Here is a 15,716-nt window from a genome sequence, read left to right as displayed (position 1 = left end):
ACAAAAGCTTTAATGTCCTGAAATTTTTGCTTTCACTCCTTTTCAGTAAATAGCTAAGGGCACTGCATGACAGTGGGGGCTTAATTGCTCTGGACCACAGTCTGTCCACGGAGGCAGACATGTGTTATTCATTAAGAGCTGAGTGGCATTCGTGCCTAGGAGAACAGAAAGGGGAAAAAAGGCAAAAGACTATTTTTTCACAATAAATGATTTCCCCACCATGATTTGTCATTCCCTAGTTCCATCTAGTGGTCAAAAAGGATTTGAAATGCTTGTAAATACATAAAGTCACAGCAGCAAGAGTTCATTTTGGCCACATCAAAAGAGCTTGTTATAATAAATCATTCATGTTTTGCCATACCAGGAACCCATCTCACTGCCACTTGAAGTGTGATCTATAGATAATACTTGAGGAACGCTGAGATGTTATGAAACATTGAATAAAACCTTCTCACACCTTTTTACTGCCAGTCTCCTCCCTGTACTATACTCTTATCAGTACTGCTATAATTTCAGTACATTTTCATACTGAGGACACTTGGCAAGTCCAAATCTCCAGCACAGGTATGTGTTTGTTCTCATGGATAAAAGCTGCCTACCCCACTGATCAATGACTGTGCCAGTAAAAAGAATTAGTTCTCTTCTTTTGAACCAGCAACTGCCTCCATGATGTGGCACTTTAGTACGTAGAGCTCTTTACACAGCATGTGATGAAAGGTAAAAGGGAAACAAGTGGTAGCAGCTTCATTCCTATTGAAGTGAGATACTCTGTTTGCAATTCTCTTTATAATATACCCAGATAAGGAAATATAGCATCCCTACATGCTCTAAATATGGCATCCAATCAAGAATGCATTGCACAGCATACTGTCATTCAGAAACATGCCCCAAAGTTGTACCACACTCAGAATGAGAGAGATACAAAACCTGAATGAGCTGTCAAGCAGGAAGGCACCTGAAATAAGGATCACTTTTACCTGCAGCGTGAAGTTGAGAGACTGGAAAAGACATTCATGGTTTTCCAACTGGACGAAGTTGGATACTTCCACAGAATCACCATAGAAAAAGGAAGTAGGGAAGACTTCTCTGAAAGATCAAGACACAGATTTAGTAAACTGTGTTGTCAGCAAAATGAAATATACTTATGGCAGGCTGAATTACACCTCTTGCTTTCTGACCACAAAATTCCATGGATCCATTTTGCATTTTACATTAATCTGTTGTTTGTGATTTGACTGCCTCTTGACAACACTAGATTACACAAGTAGTACCTCAGCACCCCATCACTGAAGCAGACTTGGTTTGGCAATTTATCTTTTTCTCCTTTCCTATGGAGATGATTTGTATAAATTCTGTAGTTTGTGTAACACAGAAATTCACTGTACTACCAAGGTAATCCGAAGAAATAGTTACTAGCAGGAATACTTTCAGTTACATAGTCACTAAATTAACACTTCAGTTTTATCTACCATTTACATAGCATTGCAGGAATTAACACTTCATTAATCATCTGAGTTTCATTACCTTTATTATTAGCAGATGGATAAATGTAAGAGGGGGATAAAACCACCTTCCTACTACAGTGGCACAGGCCAAACCCCCTCAACTACTGTTAATCGACTTACCACAAAGTAAATGCAATGGAGCTTTATCAGAAAAGACTTGGAAGCAGAGCACAGTACCTGGAAATCCTGCAGAAGAGGACTAGGAATGCTTTAAGCATCCTTTGTGCCTCCTCCTAATCTCAAGCTGCTCCACTGGTTGAAGAAAGATCCTGGTGTAATTTCAGACAAACCTTGGTGAGGGGCTGCCTAAATTTCTGATTCTTTCCCAAGCTATCCTTTAGGTTACTTTTTTTAAGATAGGATTTTAAGCCTATTTAGGTGCATTTCCTTTTATTCTGCCTGCCAAGGACTGTTAAGGAAAACAAGGAGAGACAGAATTATTCCTCCCATTTATGGCATTGTGCCAGAAAGCTCCTCCCAAACATGGTACAAGCATTTCCGGGCTATTTATGACCAGGGATGAAATTTGCTCTCATATACACAAATACATGAGAGCTAATAAAAATAAGCTTTAAAAACATGATTCCAAAAAGAGTATTACTAGTGTTACCATGCCTGGGAATGTTGTGCCCTCCAATAAATCCAACTTTTCCCTGGCAGCTGGACATTTCTGTGAACTTGAATTAACTAGGCCCTGTCTATGAGAAAGAGAAAAATAATCTACATGGTCAGTTGGGTGGGGCTTATAAATTCAGGGACCTTGTGCTTCAAAAAAAAAAGCACATTTTGAAGAGAATGAAAGAAGCCAAATTTGTATCAGTTTAGTATGCTGTAGTTCTGTAGATAACAGAGATGTAAAGACACAGATTAAAGTATTTGTATCTGTAAAGCTGTACAAAAATACACCTGTATCAAAGCACTGAGAAGCTAGGGATAGTTAAATTCCTACATAATCTGAAATAATGAAAGCATTCAAAAATTTATAGAACATGGTGCTGAGGCTGTAGTCTCAATACAGAGATTTTTGTCCTTGCTAGTCATTTTGTGAGGTCTGACAGTGCTCTTAACTTCCCTGAGCAGGCTCAAGCACATCTTCTACCCATTCTGACTATTGTGGCAGTAATTAAGGGATTTTATTTCTATGCAACAAGAGGGGAAATCAGCTTTATGTAATAAAACTTAGGACTAGACCATCAATCTGAGTTCACCAAACTTTTCAGCCAAATCATGTCAGTGTAGGTAACTCTTTTCCTACACATGCTGGTCAAGGGAATCTTTGACTTGTACTGATGCCAGCCTGTGCTGGTTGTTTAGATAATACATATTCCAAGGGGGCTGCCATAAATGGTGGCTAAAACAGACACTGACCTCTTGCAGATACTGCTGATGAGTTTTTGCTTCTTTGGTTTAGGAATTAATGTCAACTTTCTCAGCCTTTGGGGCCCCTCTGCTTGAACTAACCACAGATCTTTTATTCTAGACTTAAGGTTGTAATGCAGAAGCGGAAGAGAACACTCCTGAGCACAATGAGAGGAACCTGCACATATGCAGCCCCAGGGAGAGGACAATGACTATGTGTTACACCAGTATTTCAGTCAGAGGGTGAGTGATGTTCCTCAGTTGGTATGCAGACACCTCACAAACTAGGGAGCAGAGGGAATGGGAAAATAAACAGAAGCAAAAGCAAATTTTGATTGTCAGATTAAACAAAAAGGCAAACAGCTAAACTATACCAAGCTCCTGAAAAATCCTGGAACATTTGACCCTAACCTTTGGCCTGGTGATTCTCAAACATATCCTTGAAGGCATGCCATATGGAAAAAGAATTGATTTACTTGTTCCAGCTTATTTTATCCTATCTACAGAATCACATGAATTCAAATATGCTTACTAAAATATGTAATAAAAAGGTGATGATCATCAATTAGAATTAGCTAGAAAGGAGAGAGAAAGAGGTAACAGTGTTGGAATGAAAGGAATGACAAAGAAAATTCCCAGATAATGAATGAGCTTGTCTGTATTTCCAGAGTCTGGGAAACAGGGTAAAAGCAACAGTCTGGCTACATGTAAACAAAGAGAAGAATTCATTTTTTCACTGGAAAAAAAATCAGATGTTATTGTTAGGATTATTATTATTGTTGTTGTTTTGATTTTGCAACTAGCACTTACCCATTGATAGATGAGTCCACTTCATGCATCAGAGGCACTGACAAGGTTAGAGTATTATCATGCAGAGATTCAGTATGTTCTAGGTTTCCACTGTGCCAGAAAGAAAAAACAAACATGCTGTAAATTGACAGCCTTTGCACTATATCATACAGTTTCACAGTCACCAGTTCTCTGCCTTGTATTCTGAGCCTGTCTATTTGAGTGATGTCAGCTCTCCTTAAGTACCTCTTAAAGATTAAGAGTTACATTTGTTCACCCACCTTGGAGAGGGCATTTGTTTTGAGGCTGTTCCTCTGTGGCTGTGAGATGACCAGGCTCACACCCAAACACCTGTCTGGGGGCAAAGGTGTAACTCAATGGGCAATGCAAAACTACAGCAGCCATCACATACAGTGGAGAGAAACAAGGACATTTAGACTCCAGTGCAAGGGCCATTTTCTCCCACTTTGACTGTATGTCAGTTTGGGAGGGATACACAAACTCCACAGAGGGTCTTGGCTCAGTAAATGGAACTGCACTTTCATTGCACCGCAGCACCAATTTGGTGCCACTACAAGGAGCTTTTGGGCTGAGACCTTCATAATGAACTGGCTGGAACCTCTCAGCAGTTTCACCCTTCTCTTCCTATAATCAATTGCCAAAACGAAAGCACTCCTACTTTGTATTTTCAAAGGCAATCGCCTCAACCAGTCAAAAGCAGGAGGAAAGTGAATCTAGCTCTAGAAAAGTAGTTCATGCCAGGAAGCACAGAAGAGGATTTGGATTTTTTTTTTAAACAAAACTTGTAAATGTAATGTTTATTTCTCTCCCATTGTTGAACCAGTCTCTTGTTACAGATGTCACTGCCAAGTTTGCAGCTCCAGGGGACAAGATTAAGTGGCCACTTGAAGGGCAATACTTATGACAGCATGGCATAGCTTCTCTGTGTCCAGCCATTTCTCACAGAGTAGCTCCAGTTTTGTGTGAAAACAATGTCCCCACTCATTGCTGTCTGGCCACAGCATACATACTTCCTCTCCAGTTCCTTATCGCTGACTTTACCCCAGGGCTCCCTTCTCTTGTGGTAGAAAAATTTTATTACACTTATGTGATAGGGAGGGAATTCAGCAATTTGCCCAAAGTCACAGAGAAAATGATTATCAATAGTGGGACGTGCACTGTTGTCTTTGGAGGTCCAGCTGAATCTTTCAAACCATAGTTGGCCTCCTGTCGATACTTCTGAGATGGGAAACTTTCTCTTAACCCCTCTGAGCGTTCCTACTATGTGCACAAACTACTGTTTATTTCTTTATTCCAGTTATACCCTCCTCACTGATTCTCACCCTTCTCTCAGGGTACAGAAATCTGAGGAGTGGAATTACAGAGAAAAGCCCTGTTCTATCCAAGACAGGGAAATGAGCAGCACAGTCTGGAAAACACTGGCTGGGAAAATTTAAAGCAGTGCTGACTCATCTTGGCACCATCTGGCATTCACCTAGCTGATACTGATGCATCTCCCTGACCTAGAAGCATCACAGGGTCATGTAAACACAAGATTAACTTCTCCCTTGGAGAACAAAACTTCTCTAATGTGCAGGGCATGGTCTTGCCTCTCTGATGAGGGCTCATTTTCACTGCCCCAGGTGCTGCAGAACTGTGCTCCCACCTACAGCTGATACTATGCCCTATGAGAGCAGTCAGTCAGCAACTGCTAAATTCATCTCTCATCTGTAGCTGGTCAGTGAGGTGTCATCAGATTAGGGAGGAGAACTAAGGCTGGAGATCCTGACATTGACGCAGGAGGGTATGGAATTAGCTCACTCACACAGTAAGTTGAAGCAGGAACCAATTATACATCCAGCACATCAAAGCAGCAGTTCATGGCCCAGGTTAACATAATTGTGCCACTGTCACTGCCACCCACAGAGCCTGGCTCTTTCTGGTGCATCATCTTAGGAGGCACAGAGCATGTGTCATTTATTCTGCCTGTGATAAAATCCCCATGCACACATACTTGGCACCACTCTACTTGAATGCCTGCTCCAAGTGCCCTTGGGAAAGTAACCTATTCACCTGTTTTATGCAGTCTGTCATAGCTCAGTGAAGATCCAGAGGGGGAAAAAACAGACATGCAACTTCAACAACTGAGTGAGATCCCTGACCATCTGATTAAAGCATTTATCTTTTTTGATTTGCATCCAATTTATTTCATTCAAAGTCTGGAAGAAATGGATCTGCCTGGTGCTGATAGTCAACCACAACTGAGCTGAGCTTGACATAGGGTCCAAAGGGACAGACACAGAAACACTAGGGCCTTCTGACTGAGAGAACAAAAAATGCTTCTTCAGAGTTGTAATTGGCTGGCAAATAATGCCTAGGAAAGTTCCTATTTCATTTTTCAGGAAGCTGTGTTACATAGTTCCACTAAATTACCACAATGCACACATTTAGCTACATACCTTCTAGCTAAATACCTTCTAGTCCAACCCCCTTGCAGTAAGCAGAGACATCCCTAACTCAGAGCCCCATCAAACTGAACTTTGAATGTCTTCAGGGATGGGGCCTCCACCACTCCCCTTGGCAACCTCTTCCAGAGTTCCACCACCCTCACAATAAAAAGCTTCTTCAAGTATAGGCAACGCACACTCTGTATACAAAGAATATTCAGGTCATCAGGATGTACCATGGTTCTCTTACCTTTGGGCAGTGATGAGGAAGGTGAGTGTTTCTTCCTGCCCAGACAAGTGGCTCGTGTCAAAGATCACACTGAACTCATACTGCACAAAGAAAATCTTATATTTAACAACACTGTATATTGCTTCAATGTGTACTTATATTTTCAAACATCACATATATTCTACTGGCCTAGGTGTACAAAAGAGTGTATTTTGATATAGCTAAGACAGCTTCCTCTACTGTAGAACAGATTTTACAAGTTAGCAATTGTGTCTGTGTTCAGATACTGGAGACTCCACATTTTGCCTTCATTGTGAAAAAGTCTTTACTAGACCTGTCATTCAGATACTTCTTGAGGAGATCATTTGCCAGAAGAGTCTTCCATATAAGGGGATCACTACCTGAAGCTACCTCAGCACCAATCTGTGCATCACATCTTGGTGAAGAGATCTTTTGAGGAAATACAGATCACATCAAAGGCCTGCAGAGAGACTTGGAACAATTGGTACAAGTAAAGCAGTATTCAGGCCTCCCATCATAATGACTAAAATCAAGCACTAATTTTGAAGAGAGAATCTACTCTCATCACCACAGTACCACTATATTACCTTCCCCATGCAACAACTTTTCTACCTAACTCCAAACCAGTTTCTGATCAAGTGAAACACTAAACAAATTCATGCTAATTTCAATGGCTTGCCGAAAAAAAATTCCTGAAGATAAAATAAATATGTAATTCTGAAGCAAAACACTGAAATTCTTACATTCCAGATGATATTTTGCTACTCACTTTATGATTTCTACTTGGTTTAAAATGTTTTGAAACATTTCAAAAGATCATATTGCAGTCAAAACAACACATAAACCAAAAAATTGCATATTGGGTCAAAGGACATGTGTGGTGGGTTAAAGTTTCCCATTCACATTAACTGAGCACAACCAGCTCAGCTGGAAGCAAACAGAAGCTGTATTTACAAAGCAAAAGCTACACTCTACAATGGAATGCAATGAATATGTAAAAAATATACAGCATTTACAATATTATACAGGTATTTACAGTCAGAAAGTGGCATGAAACGCCCCCACCCTTGTCAAAATGACCAGGGAAGCTGTTCCACTGCCCCCTCCCCCACTACCCCGTCTCCCAGACAGAAGCTGGAAGAAAGCAGTGTTAGTCTCATCCCAAGGTCAAAGGCGTTATCCTCCCAGCAGAACAGCCAGACCAGAGAAGAAAAGAAGGAATGGGAATGAAAGTAAAATGTGAAAGATTGTTATGGTACATCTGCATCCATCCCACACATTCTGGCCAATGAAATTAGTTTAGAATAATCCCTTGTCTTCCTTTTTACACCCAATAGTGAATTATTTATATTTTTCTATTTTTCTGCTCAAAATCTGCAGCTAATTTTTAAAGGCATAGCCTAAAACTGCCACAACATTTCAATTCAAATTGAAAGGATCTGGGTTTGCAATTGAAATTTTCGGGAAAATTTCAGGCTCATTCATCTGTCAATCATCCTGAACTTTTTTTCTCATTTTCTCACCTTTCTGGGTTGGTCATTTGTACAGCTCAATTTAGTGGCAGAAAAAAATCAGCTGGATTTCTAAGCATTGTGATTCATCTTCTATTACTGAACAAAAAAAGCTATGCAGATACCATAATACGAAAAAGTCATTAAGACATTTTCATTGTAACTCATACAAATTCAGCTGCAGTTTAATGTAAGAGAAGCAAATAAAACCAGACCAAGGTAACATAAATAAGAGAAAGGATTCTTTCCCAATTTTCTGCAGAGAAAATATGCATGTTTTTTGTAGCTGCCAACTCTTGCATCATTTTTCAATGGATACTGTAATCAGCTCTGTCTGGAGGGAAAGAGGATGGTTCCCCTCTGTAACTGTGAAAGGCTTGAATATCTGGGCTAGAAAGCTACAGACAGCATCAGTCACAGACATGTAGCAGAGTAGCTGCCTTTCCAGCCACTCCTTGATGACAATGAAGTGAACAAACCATCACTCTACAAATGCAAATATCACCCTACCTTAGATTTTGATCTCATGAAAGGAAATCCTACACTGCACTTGAGGAAGTCTGACTCCAGTAACTCACAGGCAATGCCCATCTCCTCCTGTAAGAAAATTCAAAAAGATCAGGAGATGACAAATTTGAGAAGTAAAAGATTACCAGGAAAAAAATAATGTGATTAAGTATCACAAAAATCCAAATATTTCCCACTATATCAGTGTTGTTCCCAGAAAACTATATACCCATGGAATAATGAAAAGTGCACTTCCTTACTCCACCTTAGACAGATAAGCACTGGAAAGGAGACAACCACTAGAACATTGGTCCAAGATACAGACAGTGGGGAAATATTGCATGACTAAACATGTTAGAGTGTCAGCCCAGCTTCTTGGATAACTCAGAATATCAGTTGTTCTGTGCTTATTAAAAGGCAGCTTTCAAATGTTCTAGAGTACAGCTTCCCCAAGGCAGTTTTTCCAGGTACCAGTACTGCGGAGAACTGTGTTGAGCAATGGTGACCAGATCGTGCCATACACAGATGCTGGACAAAACGTTCGTCCAGTCCTGGTGTCATTCACTGCCCCAATCTCTTTTTCTGGTTCACAGGATTAGAATGGGTAACAACTTCTTTTCAGTGACAACTTTCTCTAATAGAGGGAAGAGCCAGTAAATCAGACACCTATTTTCACTAGTAAAAACTTTCACTTTCATATGTTACATTAGATTTTCTTCTCCATTTAACACAAAGCAGGAGAGCAAAAGCTTCACGGGTGAAGCATCCCCTTCACATGCCTTTTCCTCTCAGCAGTCTGGGAGGTTCTCCAGTTTTTTATGAGAGACCAAGCAAACACAAGCTCTGAGCAGCTGCGTAACCAAATGAAAAATTTCACAGCTGTTTCCTCGGGGAACATTCTTGGTTTGATGTTGTTCAAATGTCCCTTACTGTCTAACTGTGGCAACCTATGAACTCTCATCAACTCTCAGCCTCTGTTCATTCAAGAGAAGTTTTTATTTACATAGCTGTCTGCTGATGACAGTGACCAGACAGACACAAGAGGCTGCCTTCACTCCTCAAGGCCATATTGCTTCAGAGATGTCAAACCCGAGGATAACAGAAAGAAGTCTCCTCTTGATAAACCATGAAGTGCAGTACTTCTTCATTTTGCAGGTTGGCAGCTGCCTGCCTTTGCAGTCTGACAGCAGGCAGGCAGATGCCAGTTGGTTTCTTGTTAAGGAAAGGACAGATAATGTGATGTTGGCTGGTTTTGCTGCTGCTACTTGCAACAGTTTGATGGATGCAGTAAGACTGACTTCAATGACTTTCTGGTTTAATTAGCATAGCATCCTGCTTAATGATTAATATTAATACTATTATTAACATACATAATATATTATATTAATATAATTAATATTACTGAAGGTCAGATTGGAAAAGATTCTTCACTGAGAAGGTGGTTGGTTACTAGAACAGACTCCCCAGTAAAGTGATCATTGCACCAAACTTGTCAGAGTTCAAGAAGTGTCAGGACAACATTCTTAATCCAATGATTTAGGCAGATTTGTGAGGAACAGGGAGCTAGATTCAATGACCCTTATGGGTCTCTTCCACTCTGAAATATTGTATGATTCTATTAATGCTGCACAGTCAAACTGCTCAATGCTAGATGTGGAATAAATACCAGAAATAAGTCTAGCTGCACCACACTGGTTCAGTCTTCTGTACTTCTCTAAATCACACAGGCTACCCAGAAAACTTTTCCCATGGACCCATTGCCTTGCGCTATGATTAGATGGAGAAGCTCAAACATTTTGTTTTTTCCCTTGCTGCTCACTGTCTGCCTTCAGGCTTTATTTGCAGTACACTGTTTTGGAGACAGAGAAAATTGTTTCTTCACAGGGTTTCCTATGGTGTTCAGCTCTGTAACACATGGGCACTCTGTAAGCACTAAATACATTCAATTTTCACACTGTTCCAGCAGGCTGAAGGGTTGGTGATGTCTTACCTAACAAATAAGGAACAGAAACATCATGAGTCAGGGCTTACAGAAATGTTGGATGCTGATGCTAGATAACACTTTCAGTGTGTAATCCTTCTCTATTAGCTTCTCTATAGTCTCTCTATGACTATACAACCTAGCTGAGAACCCAGTTTATTGCATGACTTTCATTAGTAGCTTCTAATTTGCTTAGAAAACAGCCAAAGGGGTTGGAAGCTTCCCTTCCAATGAGGAAGTGTAACGCTTTATCTGGAGAACTTTGTTTTCTTCCTGAAACTTTTCACAGTGTTTTGTATTCTTAGAAGAGTCAATCAGACAAGTAGCCAGCTGCTTATATTTCTCTTTCCTAGCTATACTCAAATTAAAGCTTTTTTTATTGTTGATTAGATGGAAAAAAGACTGCCCTGCAAATCCTGACTACTAGCACACACACTCTGGAATAGAGGAGAAAATGTCTTGGAAGCCTTGATAATGTGTTGGCAGAACGCTCGTTTTGAAGATGTTGAGAATTTATTTAACTTGTAAGAATTTTTTATGCTGCTGCATATTTTTCAAAGGGTACAAAAGAAGAATGAGAAGAGTGAATATTGAAGAACCCTAAACTTGTTGCCAGAGCACACACTCTTATTATTGCTTTTCTTGTTACTGCTTTTCTTTGGTTAATGCTTGTCTGTGGACTATATTAGACTTGCCACCACAGGGGATCATGAAAAGGATCCTCATCCAAGTCTTAAAAAAAATGTACTAAGAAAATTACACAAAAGAGGGCTACTTGCACTGTCCACACTATGCTAGGACTCAAAAGTTACGTACTATGCATCTACCTACTATATACTCTGGATATTAGGAAGAAACTGGATGTTAGGAAGAAATTTTTCATAGAGAGAGTGATTGCCCATTGGAATGGACTGCCTGAGGAGGTGGTGGAGTCACCATCACTGGAGGTGTTTAGGAGGAGACTTGATGGGGTACTTGGTTGCATGGTTTAGTTGATTAGATGGTGTTGGATGCTGGGTTGGACGCGATGATCTTGACGGTCTCTTCCAACCTGGTTTATTCTATTCTACTCTAGAGTGTATAGACATTACTGTTTTTTACTTGGAAATATGGGTTGTCTGGTGTGCACCAAAGGTAGAGGCTTACATCAGGCACTGGGAAAAAAAATGCTGTTTTGCTATTGTTTTCGTTTTTTTTTCTATTGCCATCACCGATACCAACTTAAAGCATATTCTTATTTGTCAGTAATTCCAATTTGTACTTTTGGTGAATAGGGATGCTTCCACAAATGAGACTTTACATGAACATCCAGATGTTTTGTTCCAACCAACAACACAATTACATAGACCTGACCTGCATTTTAAGAGCCTCTTACATTTGGGAGATATCACTGAACATATGTCTGTTCACAGCTTGTAACCTCCTTCCTATGCACTTAGCCAGCAAAGCTGGGTCACACAAACACCTCCCAATATCAGGAATGTAAAATAAATGCTCATTTCTTTGATGATGTTTGAGGTAGCTTCTTCATATAATTCTTCATAATCTTGGTCTGAGCCCTTCATCATACTGTCAACAACTTGGATTTCTCAGGGGTTTTGAGAACATTACTTTTCTTTTGCTCCTATCACCCTTATTTCTGACAATCCTCTTAATGCTTTCACTGAGGCTTCAAGGATATGAAGATTGTTAATTTATTTAATACCCACCTGTACTTTCTTTCCACAGTAACTGAGGTCACCAAAGAATGTGGGTCACAGGCACTCACATGTACAGAGCAGTTAAGGACACCTGAGCTCCGGAAAGTTTGGGGATTATTTTTACAATAAGAAGACTTGGCTCAGGCTGAGTCTCCCTATGACTGAGAGCAAGTGCAGCTCAGAGTAATTTAATCTTGGAGGCCCGTTGTTGTGCATACAATAGCTCACTTTTTCTGACACAAAATTCACAGATATCACACTTTCCTCCAAAATGGGGCTTCAGTTGGTATTTTAAACCCACATGAAAACAAAGATGATCAGGGGTATTACTGACTGGGAACTATTGTTGGCACTGTACTATAGTTCAAGTAAAAAATCATCTGACATGACCGAAACGGTAGTACCTCAGATACCTCTTTAAAGATACTCTGAATATCACTTTGAAAGTCCTTTGGGTCTCTGTTTTCTTCATATAACTAGTAGCCTGATGTCTGCTTTGACTCTTTGTTGGCTGTACTCTGTCAGCTGAACAGTTAATATTTCCTCTGTTTCTGGGCCTGACCCTACATGAGTCCAAGTTCTTCAGCCCAAAGCCACAGCCAGAGACATCAGCAACACATTCCAGTTTGGAAATTTTGGTGTTTCACAAACTGAGCCAGCAGTTTTGGGGTTTGTTTTCTTTTTTTTTCAGTCATCTGTTTCAGAAGTTACAAACACACAAAGCATTCAAACATCCACTACCATTAGCCTCCAGTTTCCTACACTGTACAACATGTGGATTGGACTGAAGGGAGGCACGGGGAAAGCTGTGTGCGGTGGTGGGATGCACTGCTTCTCTGAGGCCAGCTTTCCAGGTGGCAGCAGTGGCACCTGGGAAGACAATGGGGCCTCCTGTGAACTGTGACTGTGCAACTCTATCTGGGGAAAAAGTAAAATAAAATCCTACTACTGATAGTAGCTTTGAAGATGGACTGCAGTGGTCTGGCACAGGTGACCATGGCTTCAAAAAAAGCAATTGAAGGTCCAGGAAAAATTCTCATGTGCATTTCAGGGAGTTTCTTCTGTCAGAGTAAAAATCTCATGAGGTTCATTCTGTGTTTTTGAAACATAGTTTACTTGGCAACTTCAAGCAAACACCCTGTGTTCCGAAAATCTTCTGTGTGCGCTTCTCCACTCGCCAAGGCCAAGTATGTGATGGAATCACACATAATGAGGAAAAAGATGCTCATGATGGAAAGAAATTAAGATGGCTTGACTCTTATTTAACATAACACCTCCACTGCCTGAGCTTCACAGGTTTCTTCTGTTGCAAATAATTTCCAAACACAGGTGGAATACAAGTAACAATGTGAATAATGTGAAGGACAAGCCAATGATAAATCAGCAGCAATAAAACTATAGCATGAAAATTATTCTCAGCCATTACTTGCTATAGAAAATATTACAGACAGAGAGATACAGACTCACTAAGGATTTGTTCAACTAGACAACTGTCATGAAACTAGAATCTATCTAATCTCTGGAATGCAACGATTGGAGAATATCGGATATCATATCAACCTATATAATAAAATAAAAAGATCTTGTGCATGTGTGCTGCAAAGGTCTGCTTCTAAAGTGTTACACAGACTGAAAGTTTTCCTTTCCTTTTCAACACACAGATACTCCCTCAACAATCCAAATGAGCAAATGTGAATGTCACACGTCATAAATTTTGTAGCTTCACAAATTGCTGTTTCACAGGCAAAGACCCTGGTCATCCCAGGGCTTACATGACCAAACAAAACCACACACCCCAGTGCACTGACATACATGCAGCCAGATGTGTATCTAAAGATCCAGGGGATCAGAGCATCTGCATCTGCATTTGGATAATAAATTGATTGTTTGATTCATTATCAGAAAATCAGCTTGAAAGGGAGTTGAGGAATCTCAACAGTTGTTTCTTCATAAAAAGAACTAAGTGGGGACAAAAAAAAAAGAGAAAGTTTTCTTTGGCATTAAGGAGAGATTTCCTGTCCTATTCCATGATCTCACCAGTAAATGCTGTAGGCACACCCCACCCCCAGCCCAGTGAGCCTGGCATCAAACATCTTGGATTTGCTGCTTATTATGTGAAAACAACTACTTCTATATAATTAATTAGAGCCTTCTGCCTCTTCCCTCTCCTGCCTGCATGGAACCTATTTATAGATTGTGAGCTCACCAATCCCAGTCAACACAGCAAATCTTGGAGTAATAAGGGAAAGAAAGGAAAATAAACCCTTTTCTATTTACTGGATATTCCCCACATTTTTGTTTTTCCTCTCTCTCATAAACATTTCTCTCAACTAGTGAAAAGCTAGTGCAGCATATCTTTTAAAGCACACTGTCTTAAAAGAGGAAGAAGCACAAGAAATTTTGGGGTCAGGTCACACAAGTGATTAACCCCCTAAACAACTTTCAGAATCAGTCAAAGCAGCCATTTTGTGATTTTGTTTTTCCCATTTTCAGGGGGCCTGCAGGCCTGGTGGTAAGGCTAATAAGGGCAAAGGGACATTTGGTATCACCCTGAGAAGTTTCACTTCCTTTGCCGCTATGCTAACTCTTGTTTTTAACAAACAAATTAGACTTACATCAGCTTTCACTGTTCTGCACAAGCTATATTTGTCTTTTCCCCAATTTCTGTAACTTGCTGAACTTAATTTCTTCAAGATATAGGAAATAATCTAGGGAACATCACCAAGGTCCACTGTCCCCATAGACCCGGGGGGGCATCTGTCTCTCATTCATTGTGAGATTGACCTCATATCAACTATGCTGCCTGGTCAGGCCTGATTATGTGCCCCCTTTCCATGTGTATTAATGTATGGCTGCATGTACTGCCAGCAGAGCAGAGCAGGAGCAGCTTGAAGGTCAGACTTCCACCTGGCCACATGACAGCACTCATCCACTGCAGCACCCTCAGGCATGACTGTGTTATTAATAACGTAAGGAATGCTCTTTAAAATTGGGCACAGAGGGTTGTATGACTAAGTCACACAGAGCTTGTTATTTTGGATAAATTGACAGTGTCCTCCAAGCACACAATGGTAGCCTATTTCACAGTGGAGGACGACCCATGTCCCCAGTGGTCAGTAACAGCTGGAGGCACCAGACTTTCCCTGTGATGTCTTTACTATATCTCATAAAAGTTTGAAATAGAGATGGGAAACTTATTCTTCCTTTTATATCCTTTCCACAGACAGTGGTACAAATGCATCACATAGGAAAACAGTTCTCAGCACAGAAAATATGAATTTTTTTTTAATCCGGCTCTTAATGACAAGTTTGCCTTTCTGAGTCCACCTCGGCCCCTCACAGCCCCAGTTAGCATGTGAGAAGTGACATCATTATTGACACCATTGGTCTGGGAACTCATGCTGAGGCTCTGGCCCCTGCAGCTACCTTCATGCCCCAGGGAAGACGCATTAGCTCAGGTTTGGCACTCACACATCTTTTCTCAGTGCAGGGGGCTGCTGGTCCAGTTCAGGATAACTGCAGGCTTCTGAGGGCCCCTCTAAGTCCACAACACAACCCAAATCAAATGTTTTTCCTGGGCCACAAATCTCAAGGTTTCTTTTCCCTCCCATCCCCATACACCTCCCATTAGGGAGGAACCACTTGAGCTGCAAGGAGGCCAGCAGCT

The 15,716-nt window shown here is 40.6% G+C and overlaps 1 protein-coding gene across 1 annotated transcript in view; it reads right to left on the bottom strand.

Annotated features, from left to right (window-relative positions):
* The window catches only part of ITGA9 (integrin subunit alpha 9), a 216,509-nt gene that overhangs the window by 47,419 nt on the left and 153,374 nt on the right, over nucleotides 1-15,716 (bottom strand). Inside the window, exons 19-22 of the mRNA XM_068156889.1 lie at nucleotides 8,372-8,458; nucleotides 6,351-6,430; nucleotides 3,675-3,764; nucleotides 978-1,086 (exon numbers count right to left, since the gene is read on the bottom strand). Coding sequence (XP_068012990.1) covers nucleotides 978-1,086; nucleotides 3,675-3,764; nucleotides 6,351-6,430; nucleotides 8,372-8,458 — 366 coding nt within the window. The remainder of the gene's footprint in view (nucleotides 1-977; nucleotides 1,087-3,674; nucleotides 3,765-6,350; nucleotides 6,431-8,371; nucleotides 8,459-15,716) is intronic.

This window comes from Melanerpes formicivorus, unplaced genomic scaffold (assembly GCF_026170545.1).
Source record: "Melanerpes formicivorus ecotype bairdi unplaced genomic scaffold, bMelFor1.0.p_v2 SCAF_35, whole genome shotgun sequence".
In the NCBI taxonomy this organism is placed as follows: Eukaryota; Metazoa; Chordata; class Aves; order Piciformes; family Picidae; genus Melanerpes; species Melanerpes formicivorus.
The sequence above is the reverse complement of the archived record's forward strand: the minus strand, read 5'-3'. Positions and strand labels throughout refer to the sequence as shown.